Source organism: Aotus nancymaae, unplaced genomic scaffold (genome assembly GCF_030222135.1).
Source record: "Aotus nancymaae isolate 86718 unplaced genomic scaffold, 86718_ANA_hifiasm-v0.15.2.pri h1tg000021l, whole genome shotgun sequence".
Taxonomy (NCBI): Eukaryota; Metazoa; Chordata; class Mammalia; order Primates; family Aotidae; genus Aotus; species Aotus nancymaae.
The window spans coordinates 27,857,560-27,885,146 of record NW_026988433.1 but is presented as its reverse complement, the minus strand read 5'-3'; the positions used below and the strand labels follow the sequence as shown (position 1 = coordinate 27,885,146).

Genomic DNA, 27,587 nt, shown 5'->3' with positions numbered 1-27,587 from the left:
TCCAGGGATGTTCTAGAAAATAACCACAACAAGCAAAAGAAAGAAACAGAATTTTTTATTGCTAGGTTAATTTATTACAAAGATAATAGTCTGTTGAACTTAGTTACAGTTAAACACACTGTACCGATTCAAAATCATTATACTTCTTTCATAGGGAGGCGGGATAGGGGAGTGGGCTGGGTTCCAGGAGACAGAAGTATCAGGGTGGAAATAGGAACTTTATACCAAGCCCCATGACCAGCTGTGCTTCAAGTGAGTTTTAAAATTAATTGGTCCCTTCCTTGAGGAGGGTCTGGCTCAGAAATAGGAACTGGTAGAGCTACACCCTGTCCACAGTGACCCACCACTGAAAATACCTAGGAGGACCTTAAACAAACTTCTGAATGCTGGTTCAGTAAGGCTCCACTGTAAAATCAAACATCTTTAGTGGTATTCGTCTTTTTATTGCATGATGTAAACTAGACATGCATCTCACATCTCTACTAGTGCTTGGGCCTCAAAGCAGTGCTCATTACCTAACTGCACAAAGAAATGCTATTACGTCCAATTATGGGATAAGCTGGATTATAAATACGCAGTTTTCAGAAAGATAGGCACTTAAAGCTCATTAAGTAAAATACAAAAATAGATTACATTAATAGGAAATATTTAGTGTTCCTCAAATTGTAAATCTAGGTTTTTGCCATTTTTAAAAAAGGATACTGGAAACTGAAAAGAGATGACATTCAAATGAACAACGCATTTTTCAAACTTTTGTTCTGAGTGCTGAACAATCTAAGAAATCTTAGTGCAATCTAAGAAAAAGACTTACCACAAAGCACCTAAAGTAACATTTGTAGATGGGTGGGAACGCTGTCAACCATTTCTTAGCTTCCCTCCCAAGTCTCAGTATCAAGGCATCAAGAGTACATTCCACAAACGACTGTCCGCATTCCGAAATCAGGTCAGTGTGCCTATATGTCAGAGAAGTTGAAAACCCTTAGGAGGTAGCTCTCCTTCCTGTTTGCTCTTCCCCTACAGGCGCAAGTGAGTTATGCTTCAGATTCTGCGCCTCTATGTTCACTTGGATTTCCATCATTGTCATCTGGTTGATTGTTTAACAGGACATATTTGCCATCATTGGTTAGTGGTATGGACAGCATTAATTGAGCCAGTGCTTCTGGATCCTGAAGTTATGAGAGTTTAAGAGGGAAAAAAGAAAAAGCTTAAGATGCAATTTAAACCCCTTTGGCCTGGCTTTCAACATGTTCTGTAATCTAGTCTCATTCCTCTTGACTCTTGTGTATGTGTGCCTTCAGCTGAGTCTCCTTGCTTCTCTAACTCAGGTATGTCACTTCTTCTAGAATCTAGACTGTTTTCCTTTGAGCCAAAATACTGTTTACATAGTCAATTCATACCATCTTCCCAAAGATTCCATAGAGGAATTTCCTTCACAAAACTTTTGTCTTCTATATCTTTAAACTCCTTTCTTTTCTCGTTTAATCTATACCAGAAATTGGCAAACTGTGGTCATTTGGCTGTCCACTTGTTTTTTATTGGAAAATAGCTGTGCCCATTTATTTACATAGTGTTCATGCTGCTTTTTTTGGGGGGTAGGGGGAGACAGTCTCGTTCTGTCGCCCTGGCTGGAGTGCAGTGGTGTGATCTCAGCTCACTGCAACCTTTGCCTCCCACGTTTAAACGATTCTCATGCCTCAGCCTCCTGAGTAGCTTGGACTACAGATGCATGCCACCATGCCTGGCTAATTTTTGTATTTTCAGTAGAGATGGGGTTTCACCATGTTGGCCAGGCTGGTCTCGAACTCCTGACCTCAAGTGATCCTCCTGCCTCTGCCTCCCAAAGTGCTGGGATTACAGGCATGAGCCACCGTTCCCAGCTAATTTTGTATTTTTAGTAGAGACAGGTTTTCTCCATGTTGGTTAGAGTGGTCTCAAACTCCCGACTTCAGGTGATCCGCCTACCTCGGCCTCCCAAAGTGCTGGGTTACAGGCATGAACCACCACACCTGGCCTACTTTTGTTTTATTATAGCAGAGCTGAATTTGTTGCAGCGAAGATAGCCAAAAACATAAAGGCCCATTATAGAAAAGTTTGCCAACTTTTGACCTATACCATTAAATATTGGCTTGCAATGCTTGCTATTATTTCATGTATGTGACCTTAGTCCTTAAGTCATCCTGAGCTCTCCAACAGACTGCACTAATATGGTAGCTACTAGCTACATGTTACTATGTAAATCTGAGTTAAAATTAAATTTAAAAATCCAGTTCCTCAAGTCACACTAGCCACATTCAATCTGCATATTAAACTGTGCACATATTAATCATTTCTATTATTGCATAAAGTTCTGTACAGTGCTGAACTAGAAGCCCCCTGGGGGCAGGGACTATATCTGTCTTGTTCACTACTATAATTTCAAGGCTTTTCTTATACAAACTAGGCTCTCAGAAATTTGCTGAATGAACAAAAGATCAGAAGCTGCTGAAAGACAGGGAGGTCTCAGAGTCCTCATTTCTTAACAGCCCCCAGGTGATGTCTGTCAATGCCTACGGGGCCTGTGTTCATACTCTGAGGAGCAAGGCTTTAGAGCTTATGGTGAGTACTTATCATCTTAATCTGAAAGAAAGGAAATCTAGCCAACTAGTTAATAAGCAAGAAAACAGACAAGCAGGAGCTCCAGCAGTGATAAGAAGTCCTCATGTGTTACCAGTGAACATGGAACCAGTTGATCAAAAATGTCTGGTGGTTAGAATACTTAAAAGGAAATCCTGAAGTTGGCCACACTTGCCAGTGAACATCACCTTTCTTTTTGAAAAGACTCTTAGTATGTGTACACAGATGTATTTTAAGTAGCTACTAAACCAGCACCAGAATGCATCTTACCTTCTGAACCTCAATAATTTCTTTTCCCAAATTAATAGCATAACATATCTGCAAAAGAGAAAAAGTGGTGATTGGCAAAGGTAGAAAAGGATAAAATTTTAGAACAAATGTGATTTGGGAGTACAGTGAGGTCACTGTACTCACATGGGAAACACAGGACCTGGCTGCAGGAGGCCCATCACATAGGGCCTGGGCATTTTCATCCAACTGTCCTGACCTCTGTTGCCAATTTATGCCATACAAAAAATATTCCAGGTAAGTGAAACTTAGGTAATTCCAGTGTTTAAAATTCTAAATGGGAATTTTTTTTCTCTCTCTTAAATGTATTTAGCCACTACATGTTCATATACATAGTGGCAAACAGATAACTTACTGAAATAAGAATCTGACAAATTTTTTTTTTTTTTTTTTTTGAGACGGAGTCTTGCTCTGTCACCAGGCTGGAATGCAGTGGCGCGATCTCGGCTCACTGCAACCTCTGACTCCCTGGTTCAAGCGATTTTCCTGCCTCGGCCTCCCGAGTAGCTGGGATTACAGGCATGTGCCACCACGGCCAGCTAATTTTTGTATTTTTAGTAGAGACAGGGTTTCACCATATTGGCCAGGATGGTCTCAATCTCCTGACCTGAAATTCTAAGTCACAGATGTAGTCAAAGTTTTTCGTACTAAACAAACAGCTTATCTGTACTTTTCTGATATCTCCTTCCTTGGTTTGCTCCCTGAGACTAAAGTATTCTCTATTGTAGCTTTTGCCTTAATTTTTTTTTATAAAGAACAAATTTGAGGGGAACTGCTTTCAACACTTCCTTATATCCCGACTAATATGTCTTGCCATTACGGTTCTTCCTCATTCACCCTATTCTGTTTGGTAGGTATTTTCCACAGACAAATTTCAATCGAGTTAGTTTTCTTTCAGTGGGGCCTTCTTAGGAGGTATTATCTGAACTCCTGGATGGAGACATGCAGAATAATCAACCAAAGAGCCAAGGCTGTAATGCCAGAAGACTTTTTAAAAATGGACTTGTTTATGCTCCAAGAATGTTAAGTTGCTGGCCTAAATAAATAAATAAAAAATAAATAAAATGGACTTGTTTGGACTGAGATATCTTCACATGAAAAAGACCTTTTCGCCTTCTGAGTTGCTTTCGAAAATGTATGTACTCAGAGATTCTTCTCCGGTGGATTCAGGAACGCGGATGACAAAACCAACCAGTCTCTTGTTTTCTTGATGAGCAGCAAACTGTGTGACACTGGTAAGTTCAAACTGGAAAAAAAAAAAAAAGGCAACAGATCATACAACTATTAGAATTAAAAACTGACAAGTTTACGATCCAGAAAAGTCGTAAGAAAAAGTATTCTATTAGTAGAAGACCTTTATTAAATGCCTAGGCTGTGTTTAAGGTAGATACAAAGGTGAATTAAGGAATAATCACTAACATGAACCTGAATGAGGTACTTACATTGGCTCTTGATACTTGAGTCTGAGGATCTATCAACCTGAAATTTTAAAAGATACATTATATCACAAATGTTGGATTAATATTCCTAGAAGCGTTTGTAGAAGTCCAGAATAAAATAACACAAATTCCCCCAAGTAAGAGAGAGAGATGAAGCCTGACTGAGGGTGAGGCGAGACAGCTCTGTGTGACCACATGTCCTTTCTGCCTTTATGGAACCTGTGTAGCTAAAGCTCAGGGTATCTATAATGAAAGATTATATAGCAAGTAGAAGATTTAACTTCACAGGATTCTGGAACTTACCCAAAAAGGCAGCATTGTAATTCTGAATAGATCTGCTATATAGTATGGATTATATTCTGTACAGCCTCCCTCTCAACAAACATCCATTGGCTGCTTTAATGTCGCTGAAGTGCTAGATCAACTTAGTCCAAATTTAACATTCTTAAAAAGATGGGGTAGGGGTGAGAGAATAGTGAAGGGATTTTGACAAAACTCTTACCAGTTTGGGTATAAGAGGAATAATGTTTAAGAAGGTATTCCAGAATATATATTTTTATTTTTTACTATTTATTTTGAGACAGTCCTGCTCCGACACACAGGCCAGAGTGCAGCGGCACGATCTTGGCTCATTGCAACCTCCGTCTCCCAGGTTCAAGTGATCCTCCTGCCTCAGGCCTCCTGAGTAGCTGGGATTACAGGTGTGCACTACCACACCCGGCTAATTTTGTATTTTTAGTAGAGATGGGGTTTCCCCATGTTGACCAGGCTGGTCTCGAACTCCTGACCACAGGTGATGTTCCTGCCTCAGCATCCCAAAGTGCTGGGATTACAGGTGTGAGCCCCCATGTCCGGCCTTCAGAATATATTTAACAGTATTTTAAGCATCATCTAATAATCCGGTTGATATATCCTAAAAAACTGAGAGAATTTATTGCTATTTTAGATATGTAGACATAAATTTCTACTGTATTGTACTTGTGTTGGAATAATTAACATGGTATATATGTTTAAATTATTACTATACATTTTACAGGTGAGAGCAAAAATATATTGTTTGCGGAAAAAAGGTTATAACTCCATTTATGCGTTAAATGTCCAGAACAGGCAAATCTATAACGATGGGAATTTTAGTGGTTAGTGGTTGCCTAGGGCTGGGTGGGTTGCAAGGGGATAATGGGTATTCTTTCTGAGGTGATGAAAATTCTAAAATAATTGTGGTGATGGTTACGCAACTCTGAATATACTAGAAACCATTGAATTGTACATTTAAATTGTATGATACGTGAATTACATCTCAGTAAAACTGTTACCCTCCCCTCCCTAAAAGGCTACAGTTTGAAATACATTTGTATTTTAATACAGTTTGTATTAAAGCATAAGATTTACAATCAACAAACTCGAGGTGAGTTCTACCCTGGCTCCTCACCTGATCTTGTGCAAGTCACCTGGACTTCTCACAACTGGTTCATCTGTAAAACTGTGGTAAGAACCCCCACTTCCAAGACGTGGTTATGACAGTTAATGAGAAATGTGTATAGGAATTTAAGTAGACAAAGCTTAAGAAATGTTACTTTATGTCCCTATTAATGGGTATGAATTTGATAATTTTTTGAATATAGATCGTAAACAGTTTCCCTCAAGTTGGAAAAACTTTCATAGGTATTTTGTAAAATTCCTTTGTAAGTGAAAACTTAACATATGCATATTTTGTGAGTCACTTTCAGAAGTTTACTGTTTAAATCAGGTAACCTAGATTTCTCTTTTTTTCTTTTATTATTATGCTTTAAGTACTGGGATACATGTGCAGAACGTGCAGGTTTGTTACATAGGTATACACGTGCCGTGGTGGTTTCTGCACCCATCAACCTGTTATCTACATTGTCTCTTAATGCTATCCCTCCTAGTGCCCCCCCACCCATGATGTGTGATGCTCCCCTCCCTGTGCCCGTATGTTCTCATTGTTCAACTCCTACTTATGAGTGAGAACATGTGGTGTTTGGTTTTCTGTTCCTGTGTCAGTTTGCTAAGAATGATGGTTTCCAGCTTCATCCATGTTCCTGCAAAGGACATGAATTCATTCTTTTTTGTGGCTGCATAGTATATTCCATGGCCTATATGTGCCACATTTTCTTTATCCAGTCTCTCAATGATGGGCATTTGGGTTGGTTCCAAGTCTTTGCTATTGTGAATAGTGCGGCAATAAACATACATGTGTATTGTCTTTATAGTAGAATGATTTATAATCCTTTGGGTATATACCCAGTAATGGGATTGATGGGTCAAAGGGTATTTCTAGTTCTAGATTCTTGAGGAATCGCCACACTGTCTTCCACAATGATTGAGCTAATTTACACTCCCAGCAACAGTGTAAAAGCATTCCTATTTCTCCACATTCTCTCTAGCAGCTGTTGTTTCCTGACTTTTTAATGATCACCATTCTAACTGGCGTGAGATGGTATCTCATTGTGGTTTTGATTTGCATTTCTCTAATGACCAGTGATGATGAGCTTTTTTCATATGTTTTTTGGCCGCATAAATGTCTTTTTTTTAAAAGTGTCTATTCATGTCCTTTGTCCACTTTTTGATGGGGTTGTTTTTTTTTTGTAAATTTAAGTTCCTTATAGATTCTGGATATTAGCCCTTTGTCAGATGGATAGATTGCAAAAATTTTCTCCCATTCTGTAGGTTCCCTGTTCACTCTGATGACAGTTTTGCTGTGCAGAAGCTCTTTAGTTTTTTAGGTCTTTAATCCATCTTGAGTTAATTTTTGTATAAGGTTTGTAAGGAAGGGGTCCAGTTTCAGTTTTCTGCATATGGCTGGCCAGTTTTCCCAACACCAGTTATTAAATAGGGAGTCCTTTCACCATTGCTTGTTTTTGTCAGGTCTGTCAAAGATCAGATAGTTGTAGATGTGTGGTGATATTTCTGAGGCCTCTGTTCTGTTCCACTGGTCTATAGATCTGTTTTGGTTCCAGTATCATGCTGTTTTGGTTACTGTAGCCTTGTAGTATAGTTTGAAGTCAAGCATGATGCCTCCAGCTTTGTTCTATTTGCTTATGATTGTCCCGGCTATATGGGCTCTTTTTTGGTTTTATATGAAATTTAAAGTAGTTTTTCCTAATTCTGTGAAGAAAGTCAATGGTAGCTTGATGGGGATAGCATTGAATCTATAAATTACTTTGGGCAGTATGGCCATTTTCACAATATTGATTCTATCCATGAGCATGGAATATTTCTCCATTTGTTTTTATCCTCTTATTTGCTTGAGCAGGGATTTGTAGTTATCTTTGAAGAGGTCCTTCACATCCCTTTTAAGTTGTATTCCTAGGTATTTTATTCTCTTTGTAGCAGTTATGAATGGGAGTTCACTCATGATTTGGCTATTAATGGTGTATAGGAATGCTTGTAATTTGTGCACACTAATTTTGTATCCTGAGACTTTACTGAAGTTGCTTCCCAGCTTAAGGAGTTCTTGTGCTGAGACAATAGGGTCTTCTAAATAGAAAATCATGTCATCTGCAAACAGAGATAATTTGACTTCCTCTCTTCCTATTTGAATACCCTTTCTTTCTTTCTCTTGCCTGACTGCCCTGGCCAAAAATTCCAATACTGTGTTGAATAGGAGTGGTAAGAGAGGGTATCCTTGTCTTCTGCCAGTTTTCAATGGGAATGCTTCCAGCTTTTGCCCATTCAGGATGATACTGGCTGTGTGATTGTCATCAATAGCTCTTATTATTTTGAGATATGTTCCATCAGTACCTAGTTTATTGAGTGTTTTTAGCATGAAGGGGTGTTGAATTTTATCAAAGGCCTTTTCTCCATCTATTGAGATAATCATGTGGTTTTTGTCATTGATTCTGTTTATGTGGTGGATTACATTTATTGATTTGTGTATGTTGACCCCGCCTTGCATCACAGGAATGAAGCTGATTTGATCGTGGTGGATAAGCTTTTTAATGTGCTGCTGGATTTGGTTTGCCAATATTTTATTGAACTTTTCACATTGATGATCATCATGGATATTGGCCTGAAATTTTCTTTTTTTGTTGTCTGCCAGGTTTTGTTATCAGGGTGATGCTGGCCTCATAAAATGAGTTAGGGAGGTGTCCCTCTTTTTCTATTGTTTGGAATAGTTTTAGAAGGAATGATACCAGCTCTTCTGGAATAGTTTTAGAAGGAATGATACCAGCTCTTCTTTGTACCTCTGGTAGAATTTCGCTGTGAATCCATTTGGTCCTGGGGTGTTTTTCATGGGTAGGCTATTAATTCCTGTCTCGATTTCAGAACTTGTTATTGATCTATTCAGGAATTTGACTTCTTCCTAGTTTAATCTTGGGAGGGTGTGTTTGGTCTAGGAATTCATCCATTCCTTCTAGATTTTCTAGTTTATTTGTGTAGAGGTGTTTATAGTATTCTCTGATGGTAGTTTGTATTTCGGTGGGATCAGTGATGATATCCCCTTTATCATTTTTTATTGTGTCTATTTGATTATTATCTCTTCTTTATTAGTCTAGCTAGTGATCTAGTTTGTTAATCTTTTCAAAAAAACCAGCTCCTGGATTCATTAATTTTTTTGAAGGGTTTTTCGTGTCTCTATCTCCTTCAGTTCTGCTCTGATCTTAGTTATTTCTTGTCTTCTGCTAGCTTTTGAACTCGTTTGCCCTTGCTTCTCTAGTTCTTTATTTTTTTGAGACAGTTTCACTCTTGTTGCCCAGGCTGGAGTGCAATGGTGCAATCTCAGCTCACTGCAATCTCCGCCTCTTGGGTTCAAGTGATTCTCCTGCTTCAGCCTCCTGAGTAGCTGGGATTACAGGCACCACCAAGCCCAGCTAATTTTTTGTATTTTTAATAGAGATGAGGTTTCATCAAGTTGGCCAGGCTGGTCTCGAATTCCTGACCTCAGGTGATCCACCCACCTTGGCCCCCCAAAGTGCGAGCATTACAGGTGTGAGTCACCACACCCAGCCCTCCAGCTCTTTTAATTGAGATGTTAGGGTGTCAATTTTATATCTTTGCTGCTTTCTCCTGTGGGCATTTAGTGTTACAAAATTTCCCTCTAAACACTGCTTTAGCTGTGTCCCAGAGATTCTGGTATGCTGTCTTTGTTCTCATTGGTTTCAAAGAACTTAATTATTTCTGCCTTAATTTCGTTATTTACCCAGAAGTCATTCAGGAGCAGGTTGTTCAGTTTCCATGTAGTTGTGCGGTTTTGAGTGAGTTTCTTAATCCTGAGTTCTAATTTGATTGTACTGTGGTTTGAGAGACTGTTTGTTATGATTTCCATTCATTTGCATTTGCTGAAGAGTATTTTACTTCCAATTATGTGGTCAATTTTACAATACGTGCTGTGTGGTGCTGAGAAGAATGTATATTCTGTTGATTTGGGGTGGAGAGTTCTATAGATGTTCTATTAGGTCCACTTGGTACAGAGCTGAGTTCAAGTCCTCAATACCCTTGTTAATTTTGTCTCATTGACATGTCTAATATTGACAGTGGGGTGTTAAAGTCTCTCCCTAATATTATATGAAAGTCTAAGTCTCTTTGTAGGTCTCTAAGAACTTGCTTTATGAATCTGGATCCTCCTATATTGGGTGCATATGTATTTAGGACAGTTAGTTCTTCTTGTTGCATTGATCCCTTCACCATTATATAATGCCCTTCTTTGTCTCTTTTTGGTTTTTGTTGGTTTAAAGTCTTTTTTATCAGAGCCTAGGATTGCAACCCTTGCTTTTTTTTTTTTTTTTTTTTTGGCTTTACATTTGCCTGGTAAATCTTCCTGTATTCCTTTACTTTGAGACTGTGTGTTTTTGAATGCAAGATGGGTCTTCCAAATACAGCACACTAATGGATCTTGACTCTTTATCCAGTTTGCCAGTCTGTGTCTTTTAATTGGGGCATTTAGCCTGTTTACATTTAAGGTTAATATAGTTATGTCTGAATTTGATCCTGTCATTATGATGCTAGCTAGTTATTTTGCCTATTAGTTGATGCAATTTCTTCATAGTATTGATGGTCTTTACATTTTAGTATGTTTTTTCAGTGGCTGGTACTGGTTTTTCCTTTCCATATTTAGTGCTTCTTTCAGGAGCTCTTGTAAGGCAGCCCTGGTGGTGACAGAATTCCTCAGCATTTGCTTGTCCATAAAGGATTTAATTTCTCCTTCACTTATGAAGCTTAGTTTGGCTGGATATGAAATTCTGGGTTGAAAATTCTTTTCTTTAAGAATGTTGGCCCCCACTCTCTTTTGGCTTGTAGGGTTTCTTCAGAGAGCCAACGTTAGTCTGATGGGCTTCCCTTTGTAGGTAAACCTGACCTTTCTCTCTGGGTGCCCTTAACCTTTCTTCCTTCATTTCAACCCTGGTGAATCTGATGATTGTGTGTCTTGGGGTTGCTTTTCTCGGGGAGTATCTTTGTGGTGCTCTCTGTATTTCCTGAATTTGAATGCTGGCCTGTCTTGCTAGGCTGTGGAAGTTCTCCTGGATAATATCCTGAAGAGTGCTTTCCAACTTGGTTCCATTCTCCCTGTTACTTTCAGGTACACCAATCAAACATAGGTTTGGTCTTTTCACATAGTCCTGTATTTCTTGGAGGGTTTGTTTGTTCCTTTTTCTTTTTTCTCTAATCTTGTCGTTACACTTTATTTCATTAAGTTGATCTTCAATCTCTGATATCCTTTCTTCTGCTTGGCTGATTTGGCTGTTGATACTTGTGTATGCTTCATGAAGTTCTCATGCTGTGTTTTTCAGTGTCATTTATGTTCTTCTCTAGACTGGTTATTCTAGTTAGCAATTCCTCTTTTTTTCAAGGTTCTTAGCTTCCTTGCATTGGATTAGAACATGCTTCTTCAGCTCAGGAGTTTATTACCACCCACCTCCTGAAGCCTACTTCTGTCAATTCGTCAGCCTTATTCTCCATCCAGTTTTGTGCCTTTGCTAGAGAGGAGCTGTCATTTGGAAGAGAAGAGGCATTCTGTTTTTTGAAATTTTAAGCATTTCTGTGCAGCTTTTTCCGTGTCTTTGTGGATTTATCTACCTTAGATCTTTGATGCTAATGACCTTTTGGTTGATGTTGATGTCACTGCTTTCTGTTTGTTAGTTTTTCTTCAGTCAAGCCCCTGTTCTGCAGGTCTGCTGGAGTTTGCTGGAGGTCCACTCCAGACCATTTGCCTAGGTATCACCAGTGGAAGCTTCAGAACAGCAAAGATTGCTGCCTGCTCCTTCCTCTGGTAGCTGAATCCCAGAGGGGCACCCACCTGATGCCAGCTGGAGCTCTTCTGTATGGGTATCTGTCGAACCCTGCTGGGAGGTGTCACCCAGTCAGGAGGCACAGGGGTGAGGGACCCACTTGAGGCGGATTCCACTTATTTACTTTAGCAGAGCTTGAGCACTGTGCTGGGAGATCTGCTGCTCCCTTCAGAACAGGCAGGGATATCATTTAAGTCTGCTGAAACTCTGCCCCTTCCCCTAGGTGCTCTGTCTGTCCCAGGGAGATGGGAGTTTTATCTATAGGCCCCTAACTGGGGCTGCTGCCTTTCTTTCAGAGATGCCCTGCCCAGAGAGGAGGAATCTAGAGAGGCAGTCTGGCTACAGTGGCTTTGTGGCATTGTGGTAGGCTCAGTCCAGTCCAAACTTCCAGGTGGCTTTGTCTATGCTGTGAGGGGAAAACTGCCTACTTAAGCTTCAGTAATGGCAGACGCCCCTCAACCCACCAAGCTCGAGTATCCCAGGTCAACTTCAGACTGCTGTGCTGGCAGCGAGAATTTCAAACCAGTGGATCTTAGCTTGTTGGGCTCTGTGGGGGTGGGATCCGCTAAGCCAGACCAGCTGGCTCCCTGGCTTCAGACCCCTTTCCAGGGAAGTGAACACTTCTATCTTGCTGGCATTCCAGGCATCACTGGGGTAGAAAAGAAACTCCTATAGATAGCTTGGTTTCTGCCCAAACAGCCACCCAGTTTTGTGTTTGAAACTCAGGGCCCTGGTGGTGTAGGCACCCAGCGGAATCTCCTGGTCTGCAGCTTGCGAAGACAGTGGGTAAAGTGTAGTATCTGTGCCGGACAGCACCATCCCTCACTCATAGCTTCCCTTGGCTAGGGGAGGGAGTTCTCCAACCCCTTGTGCTTCTCGGGTGAGGCAATACCCCACGCTGTTTCTGCTCACCCTCTGTGGGGTGCACTCACTGTTTAATCAGTCCCAATGAGATGAGCCAGGTACCTCAGTTGGAAACGCAGAAATCACTGACCTTCTGCTTTGGTCTCACTGGGAGCTGCAGACCAGAGCTGTTCCTATTAGGCCATCTTCCCTGGGAATCAATTTCTCTTTTTAAATCTTCTGATTTTCTGTGTGACCTCTATATGGTATCAGAACCTATTCCATTGCAGGGGTATGTTTACTGTGGTGACGTATGCATAGCATCAGATTTACCATAAATGATGTTTAGTGTCTTCATAACTTTGTGCAGCCATTACTACTATCTAGTCCCAGGACATTTTCATCATCCCAGAGGAAACTCCATCCCCATTAAGCAGTTACTCATTCCTCTTCCCATCCTCTGGCAATCTCTAGTCTGTCTTCTGTCTCTATGGATTTGCCTTTTCTGGATATTTCATATAAACAGAACCCTACAGTATGTTGCCTTTTGTGTCTGGCTTCTTTCACTTAGTACAGTGTTTTCATCATTGATCCATGTTGTAGCACGTATCAGTCCTCTGTTTCTTTTTAAGGCCAAATAATACCATCATATGTATATACAGATTGAGTATCCTGTGTCTAAAATTGTTTTGGATTTCTGCTGTTTTTTCCAGATTTTAGAATATTTGCATGTTTACCAGTATGAGCATCTCAAAATCCAAAATGCTCCAATGAGCATCTCCTTTGAGCATCATGTTGGCACTCAAAAGGTTTCAGATTTTGGAGCATTTGAGATTTCCAGATTTGGAATGCTCAACTCTATCACATATTGTTGATCCATTCATTTGCTGATGGGCATTTGTATTATTTCCACCTTTTGGGTATCATGAAAATGACTGCTATGAACATTTGTGTGTAAGTTTTTGTTTGAACACCTGTTTTTAATTCTTTTGGGTAACTACCCAGGAGCCTGCCAAACTATTTTTTCACAGCAGCTGAACCATTTTATATTCCCACCAGCAGTGGGTTCCAGTTTCTTCACATCCTTGCTAGAAGCTTATTTTCCATTAAAATGTATATGTGTGTGTGTGTATATGTGTATATATATGTGTGTATATATGTATATATATGCATATATACGTGTGTGTGTGTATATATGTGTATATGTGTGTATATATATATACACACACACATTTATACACACACACACACGTGTGTGTGTGTGTATAGCGCCATCTTGGTGTGGAGTGGCATATCTCATTTTGGATTTGCTTTGCATTTCCCTAATGACACATAGCAGCTTTTCATGTGCTTATTGGCCATTTGTATATCATCTTTGGAGAAATGTCTATTTCAAGTTCTTGGTCCATTTTTTAAACTGGGTTGTCTTTCTGTTGAATTTTATGAGTTATTTGTATGGTTCGAGTACTGGATCCATATTAGATAGATAGGATTTGCGAATACTTTTCCCATTCTTCAGCTTGTCTTTTCACTTTGATGCGCTGTGGTTTTTCACAGTACTTTTACATATATTTTCCTTTGATCTTTTTGGTGATATTCCATGACTGTTAGGATTATAGGAACCATGAACCCATTTCTGTAAAAGGTCCAGGGCATACTGAAGGAAAAGCTTTAAATAAACATAAGGTTTTATTAATAAGAACTTAATTCCCAGATAGGGTTCATAACAAATAAAAAGGATGGGCTTAATGAATAGAAGCTATATCCTGATTTCTGCCATAGTCCTAGTTCCTTTTTTGAAGCTAACGTCCACTGAACACTTTTCATGTGCCAGTCAGTTGTAAATGTTTTACATATATTAACACATTTATTCCTCATGACAATACAGGGTGTGAATACTTATTTTCATTTTGTAGCTGAAGAAACTGAGGTACAGAGGCTAAAACACCTGCTTAAGGTCACACAACTAAGAAATGCCAAAGCCAGGAATAAACTGAGACATTCTGGCTTGAAAGCAGTGCTGTCCCTTAGAAATGTAATGGATGCCTTATATGTAATTGAAGTTTTTCCAGCAGCCACATTAAGGGAAAAGTAAAAGATGAAATTAATTTTACTTAATCCAGTATATCTAAAATATTACCAGACATGTGACTAACCTAAAAAATTAATGAGATGTTTTACATTCTAAATCTTAGAAATCTGATATATATTTAATCCTGAAAACACATTTCAATTCAGGCTAGTTATGCTGCAGATGCTACCTGTGGCTACAGTATTGCCCATGTTCATAACCAGGACTTCAGTCCTATCTGAAACCTAGATCATATTACCTGAAACCCAGATCCCAAATCATGTAGTTAATATGGCTTGCTCTCTCTATAATGGCCTAGTTATTTAGGCAGATTTTTAAGCTTTTTCTGTTTTTTTTTTTTAAATAAATAGTACTCTCAAATGAAAAAACAAAAAACCAAAAACCTTCTGTTTTCAAGCTCTGAGATATATAGAGAATAAGTCTAGTGTGATGGCATCTTTGTGAACAACAGTATTCACTCACCACTGAATTTTTGGAGATATCAATTGCTGTCTCTAAAGGAGCGCTTTCCAGGCTATCTTAGGTAGAAAGTGGTGGGTGCAAAAGCAAAAGTAGTCTCTTCATTTAATCCAATCAAACAAATATTCCAACACTAACATTTCAGATGGATGAATCAGCCTTAAAAGGGGAATTAGCTGAAGCCATAAAGTCTGAAAATGAAACTTAATGTACCTCAAAGATTGACTGGTGACCATCAGATGGGATTCTGTCATGCGGAAGATGTTATGAATAGCCCGAGCAGCCAATACTTGTCTCATCGCTTCATAAATCACTTCAGTAGTGCTGTCTGTTTTAACCGCCATTGATCCCAAAAACCGAACTATAAACATCTGCTGCAAAAGAGAATCTGCAAGACAGCATTTTCTCCTCAGGATCTCATTTACTTCCTGCTGCTGTTGATCTGCACACCGGTGTCAGATGTGCTGGTTCTGCCTGCTTTCTCTGGAGGACTTTCTACCAAAATTTCTCAATACCATTTTTATAAGCCCAGTATTGCCAAAGCTCCACATTTTCTATTGTCTACATTTTGTCAGTTTGGAACTACTTCATTAGACTAGAAAGGCTCTTCTTCATCTATAAAGTGAGATGATGGTGTACCAGATGAACATCCTTCTAATGCTGAGACGCTAGGTGACTACACTGTACCTTTTCTCTGAAAAGAGTGCTCACTAGACAATAGAAAATTCATTACTGTGTCTCACTGATAAAGTCCTCTTATAACAGAAAATTTATTTGCAGGATATAAGATCTGATGTTGGGTCTCATGCGGTTCATCACTTCATCACTGAAAGGCAGTGATGTTTGGAAGTCAATACTGGCTGCTGACAGTGGTGCCGAACTTGACAAAACTGACTCCCAGCCACCTTAACTAGAAGATCAAAGAAAGTTTTTCTTTTCTTTCTTGAGACAGGGTCTCACTCTATCGCCTAGGCTGGAGTACAATGGCATGTTTTCGGCTCACTGTAACCTCCACCACCCAGGTTCAAGCGATTCTCATGTCTCAGTCTCCTGAGTAGCAAGGATTACAGGCACCCGTCACCACACTTGGCTAATTATTATTTTTTTGTATAGACATCGTCTCACTGTGTTGCCCATGCTGGTCTTGAACTCCTGGGCTCAGGTGATCCACCTGCCTCAGCCTCCAAAAGTGCTGGGATTACAGGTGTGAGCCAGCGTGTCCAGTCATTGGATATGTTCTTGAGTACATTATAAGAATGTAAAAAACCAAAAGTTTGAATTTGAAAGACCTAAATATCATTTATTTATGTTATCTTCAAATTCAAGAACTAGTTATTTGTGCTTTTGGTTTTCTAAAATGAAACAGCATATTTCCAATTCACCAAGACTGCATTCGAATGTGACACTGGATTCAGATTTCACAATATTTTTATGCTACAAAAACCATGCTACTAAGAGGCTATAGCTAACGGTGAAACAGCTGTGGGTGGTCTTTCAGCTACTCCTCAGTTTTATCCAAGACTTGTCTCCATTGCAGATATCTTACTAAACTTTTAGAGAGAACAACAAATCTTCAATTCATATTCCAAATCGTAGCTCTAAAACATGATTTCACATCTTATTTCAATGGCTCTTATCATTTTGTGCAGGGGAAAGAATAAGCACACCAAACTAGTCACTTACCTTCTGCTTCTGGAAATGATTCATCCTCAGTCTCACCAAAAGGGTTGGTACGCCTAGGGGGAGAGCCAGAGTTGAACAAACGTGATAGCTGCAGCTAGAAGGGCACTTAACAATTGAACTGGAAGTTGGAATAACAATCAAGTCTTTGGTGGTAGATGGGGACAAAAGAGACCTTAAATTCTCCCAGAGATAACCTCTCCTAGCCCATACCTGCTCCCTCTGTTCTGATCAAGGAATTCTGTAGCAGGAAGCACAATATCAAATTGAATTGGCGTTCCAGGTGCGATCAGCTCCTCTGCTTCAGGTATACTGGCTGTTGCTTTGGGAACTATCTTGTCATTTTCATTTTCCATCTCTGAATTTTTCAGGTTCTGGCTGAAGGGGAAAAAAATCAGTTCCCTTAACCTTATGCTTTTATAATCAAGTGAATAATTGTTGAAGACTAAGGTGGCTTTTATAAATGAAAATACAAGGCGAAAAGATTTAAGTCAATCCCTTAATCCATTATGGGAATAAATCTTCTTCAAACTTCCCTCATATCCTTGGCTAAAAACCTTCAGATTGCCCCATTTCTAGCAGCTCTCACTGCTGCACAGCATCCTGCATTGTGCTACTAATTTTCTGTTGGTATCCTTCTCTCTATGAGGCAGGTTTTGGAAGGCCTACGCTATAGGTATGTCATATGTATTCCTGGCACATAGTAGGCACTCAAAAATGTTAGCTTAATGAACCAAAGGTCCTGGCTTGGCATTTAATCACAATCTGGCTATAATTTTCCAAAAGCTTCCCTTTCCACTCCTTTAATGCACCCTCCACAAGAGCTGTACTACACGTACCATATGCTTTTCCTCATTTCCATCTTCATCCCAATTCTGCTGCTCACCCAACCCTCCCACCTCAGCTCAAATTCTTCCTCATCCACTAGGCCAGCCTGCACCCTGCTCCCTCCTCTGAACTTCTGATTCTTCTCAGTTAGTCACAGGCCCAGTCTTGCAGCCCTATGTGCCTCCTGAACTTCACACCGTGCCCACACTCACTGCTGACATCGTGGCCCATCAAGCACTGTGCTCTCTGTGGAGAGATTAACCAGGCACCAACATGTTCTTCTCCAGTCTCAGAATACTGTAACTTAACTTTTCAACATTTTAGAAGTATTTTCTCCCCAGCCAGGCTGTAAACTCCTTTGACTGGCAAAGAATATCCATGTAGTTTGATTTCTTTCATTGCCTGGACCATAAAAAGCTCTCAGTGATCTTTTTGTTCATTTGATATGTCAGTATTTTCCTGTTTCTCAAACATGTCAATAACTGAATGTAGTATATGAAACTACAACAGCCACTTGACAAATTATTATCCTGACTGGAATGTGGATTGAAACAGTACATAGGCTTGTAGATGGTCACTGCAAGGCAAGCCCTTGGAGACCACTTGGTTTGACCTCCATTATTAACCTCCATTGTTAACAGAAAAGGAAACTGAGGCCTCTGGAAAAACTGAGCAGTTTTGAAGGCGCTCAGTTACCTGGTGGGTGAGACAGATTAAAAACAGGGGTCTCCTCACTGCCAGTCGAGTGCATCCCAAGGATGGCACACTGCTTCAGTAACCCCAAATGGGAGAGTCACATCTGCTGTATGACCCTGTCTTTAAGAGAGGGTTATAATATAATAAATGGTTAAGTGCTGGAGAAAGGCATGAGTAAAAGCTTAAAGGGGAGAAAGTGAGTCCAAGATTTTGGCTCCCCAGAGAGTCAAAGGGAAGATAACACAATCAAGATAGGGTGGGGCCCTTATACCGTCAGGGAGGGTTTGAACTTGACTCAACAGTATAGGGAGTCACCAAAGACTCTTTGAACATAGGAGTGACATGATGTTCAGTTTCACCTGTGATATCCATGTCACCAGCTCTAATGGACACTTTGCAGTCAACATAATTGACTTCTTAAAGCATCTAATGTAGCTGACCTCTCCTGGAACTCCTCTCTTGGTTTCTGCTGGTGCCACATTTTAGAGTTTCCCACCTTTCTTGATGTTCCTTCTCAATGGCTTTTGCAGGCTCCTTTTCTACCCTAAATGCTTGAATTCTTGAGGATTCTGTTGTAGGCTCTGCTTTCCCCTCCCTCTCCTGCCTCTCCCTAGAAGACCTCATCTACTGCTGTTCAGTGCTAATGAGTCCCCAGTTCATACACCCAGCCCAGACGTTTTCTTTGCACTCCAGACCTGTATCATCAGTTGACTGCTTGACAACTCATTTGGGATATTTCACAGGCCTCTCATGCTTAACATGTCCAAAACTGAACTCTTCCTCTCTTTAAAAAACACCATTTGCCATTTGCCCAGGTGTTCAGTCCTGACTGGAGTTATCCTTTGATCTGTCCTTTCCTTCTACGCTTATCCATCAAAAGTCCATAGGTTTTACCTCCAGAGTAACTCCAAATCCATCTACTTTTCATCTCTGCCATGATCCTGGTCTAAACCACCATGATCTTCTCTTGGGCTGCTGGGACGCCTCCTCACTGGCTACTGACTTGCTCTGTTCTGTGTTCTCCAGAGCAGCCAGAGCTAACTTTGAAAAATGGAAAGTGGGTATCTCTGTCTCCATCAGAGAGCCCTTCCACAGCTCCCCCATGCCTCTTTATGATTGGCCCCTGCCTCCTTCCCACCCCCACTCATCCTGCCCCATGATCTCCCTCTGCCTACACTGTCCTGTTACACTGCCTCCTTTCAGTTCCTCAGACACACTAAGCTAAGCTCTTCTCTGTCCTGTTCCTCCACAATTGCTACCAAGAATCCCCACGGCTCTTTGCAAGAGTGGCCACATCTTATCTTTTACTTTGCAGTTTGAATATTATCTTCACAGCCAGGCCCTGCACGGGTCTCTTTTTCACCCTCCATGACAACACTTCGTCTCCTTAACGTCGCAGTGCTTCTTCGCCTGTTTTAATTCAGTACGTGCTTACCTTCTGCCTTTTCTCCCCAGTAATCTCTCTGTTTCCTTACCTAGGCCAGGCCTGGGCAACTCAAATATTTGTTGAGTAGCTGGATAAATGAATGAACAGTAGATATATAGTAACTGCAGAATGAGGGAAGGCCACACATGATATTTGCTTAGAAGTAAATGGCAGTTTGTTCCCAAGAACACAATTTCTCTGATTCTTTCCCCCAGTCATCAAAACATTGCTTTATTCTTAGTAGGCTGACCCTAAGAGAGATACTATCCCTCCCCCCACAGCTCTGGGGCCATCTGGCAGCCACATCTGTCAGCCACATCTGTCACCCATCCAATCTCTGGGCTAATTCAGCTGGCTGGCTAGTGTCATTTTTTTTTTTTCCCAGGGAGTCTTCTGTGTCCCTTCTGTGGGGTCCTTTTGGTCTAAGAATGTGATTTGCTTATTCTAGAATAGGGGAGAAAAAAATCAGTTGCTGAAAACTTAAATATTGGCTGGAAATTGTCTTTTTAGGAAACCTATCATACCAATTACTAATCCTCCTAAACTATACGTCAACACCCTTGCAAGATGGCATATCAGAGCTGTAAGGATCCTAGGAGGTCAGCTAGTTCCTTGTATGTCACAGGCTGAGAAGACAAAGGCCCAGAGCATTTCCTGACTTAACTCAGGGACATCCAGCCACGTATAACACGAGGCAGAGCTAGCGTTAGAACTCATGTCTCTCAACTGCAGGTCTAGTGTTCCCTCCACTGTGCACATCAGACATTTCTGTAACTTTACAAAGAGAAGACAGATACATTTACCCAGGAGAAAGCTATGGGATTAACCTTCACTGACTGGATCTTCAGTTCCACTTCCTTTCATAGAGCGTTTTCCTAGAGTTCATTTAATAAAGCATGCGACTTGTATAAACTGTTAAATCCATACGTTATGGTGCTAAAATGTTTTCCAGACTTGTTGCCTCTTTCTCATCTTTTTTTTTTTTTTAATGTTCAAGTTCTCATGCTCTGCTTCACAGCTACTACCACATCAGCATCCTGCTGGATCTTGTACTCCCCTCTTCCCACAACCTGTATCCAATTTACCCTACCAGGTGCTGCAGAACAGTCTCCTCACCCTGGTTCTGACTGGTGCCCATTTTCCAAAACCGTCCGGTTCTGCTCCACTGCCTGACTCCCTAAGCAGGGCACCCAGGCCTTCCCAGTCAGACTCAAACCTATTTTCTGTCCGTACCTTCTTCCATTCCTTCTCAGGTATCCTGTGCCCGGTGTGTGAATACTGGCTCCACACTGCACAGATCCTGGGAAGTTACTTAGCCACTGAGTTTTCTAATGACTTCCTTCTGGGGTTATTAAATATTTGTAAAAAATGTAATGGGGTTCTTTCTACCATGCCACTAAAAGATGAACACCAAATATAGTCATACTTTTAATTTACCCTTTAATGCCAGGCTTCCATTAGTATGAAAATACAGGCCTCTACTATTTAACTGGATGGAAACTCCCATTAAGACAAAAGGTAGGATTCCTGGAATAAATCCTAAAGCGTTATTCAAAACAAGGAAAGCCGTATGCATGAAAATGTTTGCTGTAAACAATAACAGTAAACGCAGGGGAGGTAACCTGAATATTCAGTGGTTAATAAATGGCGGAATAGGGCGTAGTTACTCAAAGAAACTATTCTGAAAAATGTAGAAATAGTAAAAAACATGTGAAAATACAAAATAAATGTACACATAAAACTGTATGTTCAGATAAGGCCTGGGCGGTATAACATGGATACATAAAAGGTGATTTTTCTTCCTTATTTAAAAAAAATTTTTGCTCTGGTTCCATTACTTTGTTGATGCTGATAGAAAATGTGGGGAGAACTCCTGACTAGCAGGACCTCCACGCGAGTCCTGTTTGCTTGGACAGCAGCGGCATGGCCCAGTGGGAGGAACAGGGATGCTGGCATCAGACAGGCTTGAATCCTGGCTCTGCCCCTCACACGTGGTGTGAACACGGGCAGATCATTTAACCTCTCCCAGCCATTGTTACTGCTTCTGTTAATCAGGCGGAACAACATGCCTGGGTTTGTGTGAATTAAGTAACAACTCATTTCATATTCCTAATCCATAATTTGGCTCCACAAAAGCTAGTTTTCCTTTGTCCTTTAGTTACCTGGGGCATGAGCTTTCTTGTTTTTTTCCAAAACTTGTAATGGGAGTCACTGCTTGAAGAGCGGTCTGATTCAACTTGATCGCGACTGCCTAAAAATCCACAGGAAGACACACTCAGTCCCGGGAGGTGGACGCTTACCTTACAGGTTGAGAAAAGGGCTGAGATGCAGGCAGCTGTTAATTACCTCCGGGTTGTCGGTCAGGTAGATCTGTCTGGAGATGTTGTTTATTGCACATATCCACTGCAGAGGACATTAGAAAAGAACGCTGAATCCCAAAGTCACCCACTACACTAGGAAAGAGGTACAACAAACAAAATCTTTACCTCTTCATTTTCCTTTCTGCTCTCAGCCTGGAGGATTATTCCCCTGAAACAAAAGCATCTAAGTAATTAAGTGCTTCCCCATCTCAGTGACTGGGGATTATTCTACATAAACTGAACTTAGCTGGTCTGTGGGAAGAAAAGGGCCATGAAGGCAGCATGATAAAAAGGAAAGAAAATCAGGTTCCAGGGCCAGGTGCAGTGGCTCCTGCCTGCAGTCCCAGCACTTCGGAAGGGCAAGGCAAGAGGATGGCATGAGCCTAGGAGTTCGAGACCAGCCTGGTAACGTGGCAAAACCCCATCTCTGCAAAAAATACAAAAATTAGTTGGGAGTGGTGCGGTGTGCCTGTAGTCCTAGCTACTAGGGAGGCTGAAGTGGGAGGATCAACTGAGCCTGGGAGGTTGAGGCTGCAGTGAGTGGTGATTGTGCTACTGCACTCCAGCCTGGGTGACAGAGCAACACCCTATCTCAAAAAAAAAAAAAAAGAAAAAAGGAAATGGGGTTGTAGGTCTGACTCTGCCCTGATTCACTATGTGATCTTCGACAAACACTGTCCTTTCCCTGGGCCTCAGCATTTTCGTCTATGAAATGAGAAGGTGGGACTCAGATCTTCTAGCCCATCTGTGATTCTACATTGAGATCCCTCTGCTGACCTCCTCTAATGATCCAAGATGACCAGGACTCCGCACCCAGCCACTCCTCCAGCCATGCCCACAGAAGGGCTTGGCAACCTATTCACTCCTTTCCCAGAATTGCAAAGTCTGCGTATGGAGACCTGTGAATAAGGTAACAGTAATACTGCCCTACCTATGTGGAGGCTTTAACTCTTTAAAGAGACTGTATCTGCCAGTTCCCTTGTTCTTCCCGTCTGTGGCAGATGGGGTAACATAGATCTTATCCCTATTTTACATCTGAGGAAAGTGAGGCCCAAAGGAGGGAACTGCAAAGGACCATGAATTCCATCCAGGAATCTCCATTCCCAAGTCATTTCCCATCACCAAAGCAGGAGGGATGAGGTCTAAAACTGCTCTGCCAAGCTGGGAGAAGAGACATTCACACCATCCCAATGCTGTCCCCACCCCAACCCCTGCTGTTCAGATAAAATCTTAATAGAAAGCAGTGCGAGAAGAGCATCTCTGAAGGGCAGGGCCACTCCTCTCCCCAGGCAGGTGAGCCCTGAAGCCCCTCTGTGGGACTCTGAACTCCTTGGAGCACAGTCTGAAAACCACTGCTCTGAGAGGGCATCCCACTGGGATGGGATCTACTGTGAATGACCATGAGGCTGCGGATTAAGTATCACCTCTTTGGGGCCCCTTGGGTACACAGGGCATGTGGGAATGGCATGGCAGCCGATACTGCTGCAGTGGAGTGCACTGCTCACATCTCCTGCTTCTGCTGGAAAAATGGCCTTCTCAGGGAGGTCGTCCTTACAATACAGTTGCCCTCTCTGCCACAATTCAAAAAAACAAATGCTTCTTTACAACAAGCTAGGAGTAGCCACAGCCTTCTCTCTCTCTCTGAGAATCTATGCTAGCAAGCACTACTTCTATTGCTGTCTCACACATGTAGGTCATCTCTTCTCCAAAGCCACAGACAAACCCTCACTTATCCCGGTATGGGATAAGGCAGGCTGGATCCCATATGGGTCACGTGGGCTTGTTTAAAGAGAGCATAAAGTCATCCTCCTGAAAGGTCAACAATACCCGGATCAGGGCCTCTCCCATGGAGGGCTGGCACATAGGAATGAGCCTGGAGGCCCTTGGCAGGGGTGGAATCACTACACTTGTTCTCCTCCCAAATAAAACGTGTGAGACATACGATTTTCCATTGGGTGTGGTGATCTGGAAGCAGTAGCGCCGGTCTTCGCAATCCACAGCCATCACTGAGCAGTTGTCCAGGTCCTGGATCAAACCTCCAGCCACGGCTCCCCTGGGCTGACACATGAGATTCCCGCCTTGGGTGAAGAAGTAAAGCCTCTCCCAGGTAGTGGTGACCAGCCCTGTTTTGCTGTGAGTTGCGTTTTAAAAAGCCCATTACTACCAGAAAGCATGAGCAGCACCTCCAAGTCTTGCTACCTTGTTATGGGAACTGGTGGCATTTTAGAAATAATGTGTTTCTTTATACTGTTAAAGCAAAACTGCCCATTCAAGTGGCAAGTGCAGCAGAAGGGTACAATTTAGCTGGAATGATCCGGGACATCATGGGCTCTGCTTCCAAGGGAGACAGCAGTCCCAGGGCTGACTTCCCCACTGCAGCCACATGCCGACTGCTAAACCAGGATCTGGAACTAGAATGAGTCCGTCACCAGTAAGAACTAAACACCTGGAGGATCATTTCTCTGAGACACGGGGCTGAGCTGCTCTGAATGTAGTCAGGGTTGCCTTGGCCCACAGCACCCACACTACAGTCCGAGCAGGTTCTCAACAGATTGGGTTTTGCTTCAGCTGGAGGTCATTCTTGTTTTGTGGGCTGCTTACAAAAGGAAAATCTAGTTCCTGGCAAATAACGTCAGAAGCTGGTGGGTTTTCTACACCTGCAGAACTACAGGGGACATTTAGCTTGTGATTGTCACAAGTTCACAGACCCTAGAGGTGCTCCAGCCTGGTAACAGCTGGCAGTTCCTCTCCAGAGACCTTCCGCTGGGGGATATCAAATACATTTACTTGGCTCAGTATTTACTGCGTAGCAACTATGTGCAAAGGCACTGGGTTTCCTGCCCTAATTTCCCCAAATGGCAACAGCTGACATCTGAGTGCTCACTGCCTGGTAGGGATGACTGCATTCAATCTTTCTGACTTCATAAAGTGGGTGCAGTCATCTGCTCCATTTTACAGATGAAGAGAACAAGGCTCAGCCCAGATGGAGTGTCTGATTCCAAAGTCAGTGCTTTTCACAACACACCATGACAACATCCTCTGTGCTCACAGAAGCCCTTAAACCTGATCGTCCCTTTCACTCAAAATGGACACTTAAAAGACCTGAGTGGTAAATGTGTGACTCAATCAGTATGAGTCGAACTGCCTCAAAAAGCCTCCTGACCCTGCCTCTGGCCTCTTGGCTGGGTCCCCAGCACATGGCTCTCATCTGCCAGCCAGCGTGGGGGAAGTACATGAGGGGATAAAAACTGTCAGTGGTCCAGGACAACAGTTAAGAGTGGTATCTTCACATGTGGCCACAGTGTCCCGGAGGCCACACCACCAGCTCTTACAGGACTCGCTTCCAGCCCCATCTCAGTGCAGTTGGCACCGGGTCCTGCTTCCAAGTAGGAGGGCTGCTGTGATGGGAGTTCTTCCCAGTCTTGCCTGCCCACCTCCCTCCGACTTTAATGGGGCACGTAAGACTGCTTTTCAGCCACTTCTTAGGGAAAACTGATTTCAGAAAAAGAGGCAGACAGTGGCATTCTTACTTTCTAAGATTAAGGTAACCAGCCTTCTGGATGAGGTTCCTGTTGATCTGTGGTTCAGCCACATCAGAGTCTGGAGTGTAAACAGATTCATCCACAGAAAGTAATTCTTGCTGAGACACCCGCATTTTTTCCACCTCGGCTTCCAGTTCTACCTGAATGCTTAAGACAGAAGGTATTGGGTCAGTTACTCATTGCTGGCCAACCCAGCACTACTAAGAAGCTGCTGGCAGCCATCACTCCACCCCTGCAAAGCATCCAGCCTTACAGATGGAGCTGCCAGCCTCCCACAGGGCCACAACCCTCTACCCTCGGGCCCTGAAAACTACAGATCACAGGGACTGAATTTTGCAGTACTAAATGAGTTTATATGACTGCTGTTTTAAAACAAAACACGAGGGATGCCACTGAACTGTGCTTGAACCCAGCTAAACAGTTTTGCTGCTGACAGAGGTATCCATGCTCAGCACCGCTGATGCCAATTTTTGGAGAAAAATTTTGACGAGCCCATCCTCCAGGGCTGCACACACAGGCAGCCAAAGCAAGTTCCATAAAGGAAGGAATGAAATGGCAGCCATGCCTCCCCTGCTCTTGGTTTAGGCAGGGTTGGTGGAGACAGGAAAATGACCAGGAAGTGGTACTAAGATGCAGCAACAAAGCCATGGGCAATGCTTTTCCTTTAACAGCCACAGATCTGCCGAGGCTGCACGGGCTAGCAGGCCAAGGGCTGCCCACACAGGGGGACATGGGCAGATGGCGTGGCTCTGGGACATTAGCCCCTGACTTTCATGGACGTATGTGCTGAGGTGTGGACACGGTGGCTTCCCTTTTCCCCCACAAAGCTAGGCCTCACCAGGCCATCCCACCCAGTAGTGACAGTCTTGGTTACAAAATCCTGAACACGATCTGCCCAACAGGGCCCATCTGTCTGAGAAAGTACAATTCGGAGGAGGTGTTCTGCTTCTGCACTGTGTTACAGGAGTTATGACAATCACAGAAGCAAATAGGGGGCCAGTGTTTCTCCATGTGAGCACTTCAAGATTCTCTCTTCTGTAGTTAAGCAACATTGGGCTTGGACATTCCATATGCCCCCTCCTTTTTTTTTTTTTTTTTTTGGTGAGTCTCACTCTGCCACCCAGACTGGAGTGTAGTGGTGGGATCCTGGCTCACTGCAACCTCCACCTCCCAGGTTCATGTGATTCCCATGCCTCAGCCTCTCAAACAGCTGGGATTACAGGCATTCACTACCATGCTCAGCTAATTTTTGTACTTTTAGAAGAGAAGGGGTTTCATCATGATGGCCAGCTGGTCTTGAACTCCTGGCCTCAAGTGACACCCATCTTGGCCTCCCAAAGTGTTGGGATCACAGGTGTGAACCACTGCTCCTATTCTTTAATGCAGCTTGACACAAGTGTCAATCTAATTTTGGCTTTTCTGACATTTGACTGGGATGATTTGGGACTCTACCACTGGTGGCCTTAGGACAGGCAAGCTGGAGGACAAACCTCATTAGCTTAACCTGCTTGTCACTGCCCTGGCTGAGAGAACGGAACGGGAGACCAAGCTCAGCACACAGGAGGCGGGAGGAGAAAGGGGAGCGGGGAAGAAGGAAGAGGGACCAAGAGTCTGTCAAGAGCTTAGGGTCAGCTTTTATGGATGAGAAACCTCTTTGAAGATGTGACACAAGAGAAAGATACTGTCCCCAGAAAGACACTCATGTGCACCAAGGTGGCATCTTATGTATAACTCCAAGAGATTTTAAGCAGCTGCCCTGCCTTCCCCTTCTGGGCCCCACAAAGACTCAGGCTCAAACACTGGGAGCTGATTCAAGATTCCCAGAAACCAAAGGAACAGGGATGACTAACTTTCAATTGGTTCTCTTCAAAGATAAAACTAAAAAAAGCATGTTTCATAGACAGGCAGGTAGGTAGGTAGGTAGATAAGAGCTGCAGAAGGGTAGAACTGTATGACTGTAGGGTTAGGGAATAAAGAAAGCTCTGCGGCGTGGCTAGAAACCATGCCGTGCTGTCTGGATTCCTACCACTGGGTTCTGAATCTGCCCGCACCTTGAAAGCACAGAGCCTGCGGC

General features: G+C 42.4%; 1 protein-coding gene across 3 annotated transcripts in view; it reads right to left on the bottom strand.

Annotated features, from left to right (window-relative positions):
* Window positions 1-36: 36 nt before the first annotated feature.
* Window positions 37-27,587, bottom strand: part of APPL2 (adaptor protein, phosphotyrosine interacting with PH domain and leucine zipper 2) — a 64,384-nt gene continuing 36,833 nt past the window's right edge. For 2 of the 3 annotated variants that reach the window (XM_021675544.2, XM_021675546.2), the window contains exons 10-21: window positions 25,502-25,660; window positions 23,914-24,102; window positions 22,098-22,140; window positions 21,958-22,014; window positions 21,774-21,862; window positions 16,875-17,039; window positions 16,665-16,717; window positions 15,195-15,369; window positions 4,344-4,380; window positions 4,007-4,147; window positions 2,884-2,931; window positions 37-1,166 (exon numbers count right to left, since the gene is read on the bottom strand). In XM_021675544.2, the coding sequence (XP_021531219.1) occupies window positions 1,032-1,166; window positions 2,884-2,931; window positions 4,007-4,147; window positions 4,344-4,380; window positions 15,195-15,369; window positions 16,665-16,717; window positions 16,875-17,039; window positions 21,774-21,862; window positions 21,958-22,014; window positions 22,098-22,140; window positions 23,914-24,102; window positions 25,502-25,660 (1,291 nt within the window). In that variant the 3' untranslated portion in view covers window positions 37-1,031. The remainder of the gene's footprint in view (window positions 1,167-2,883; window positions 2,932-4,006; window positions 4,148-4,343; window positions 4,381-15,194; window positions 15,370-16,664; window positions 16,718-16,874; window positions 17,040-21,773; window positions 21,863-21,957; window positions 22,015-22,097; window positions 22,141-23,913; window positions 24,103-25,501; window positions 25,661-27,587) is intronic. The other variant, XM_021675545.2, reaches the window with a different exon arrangement.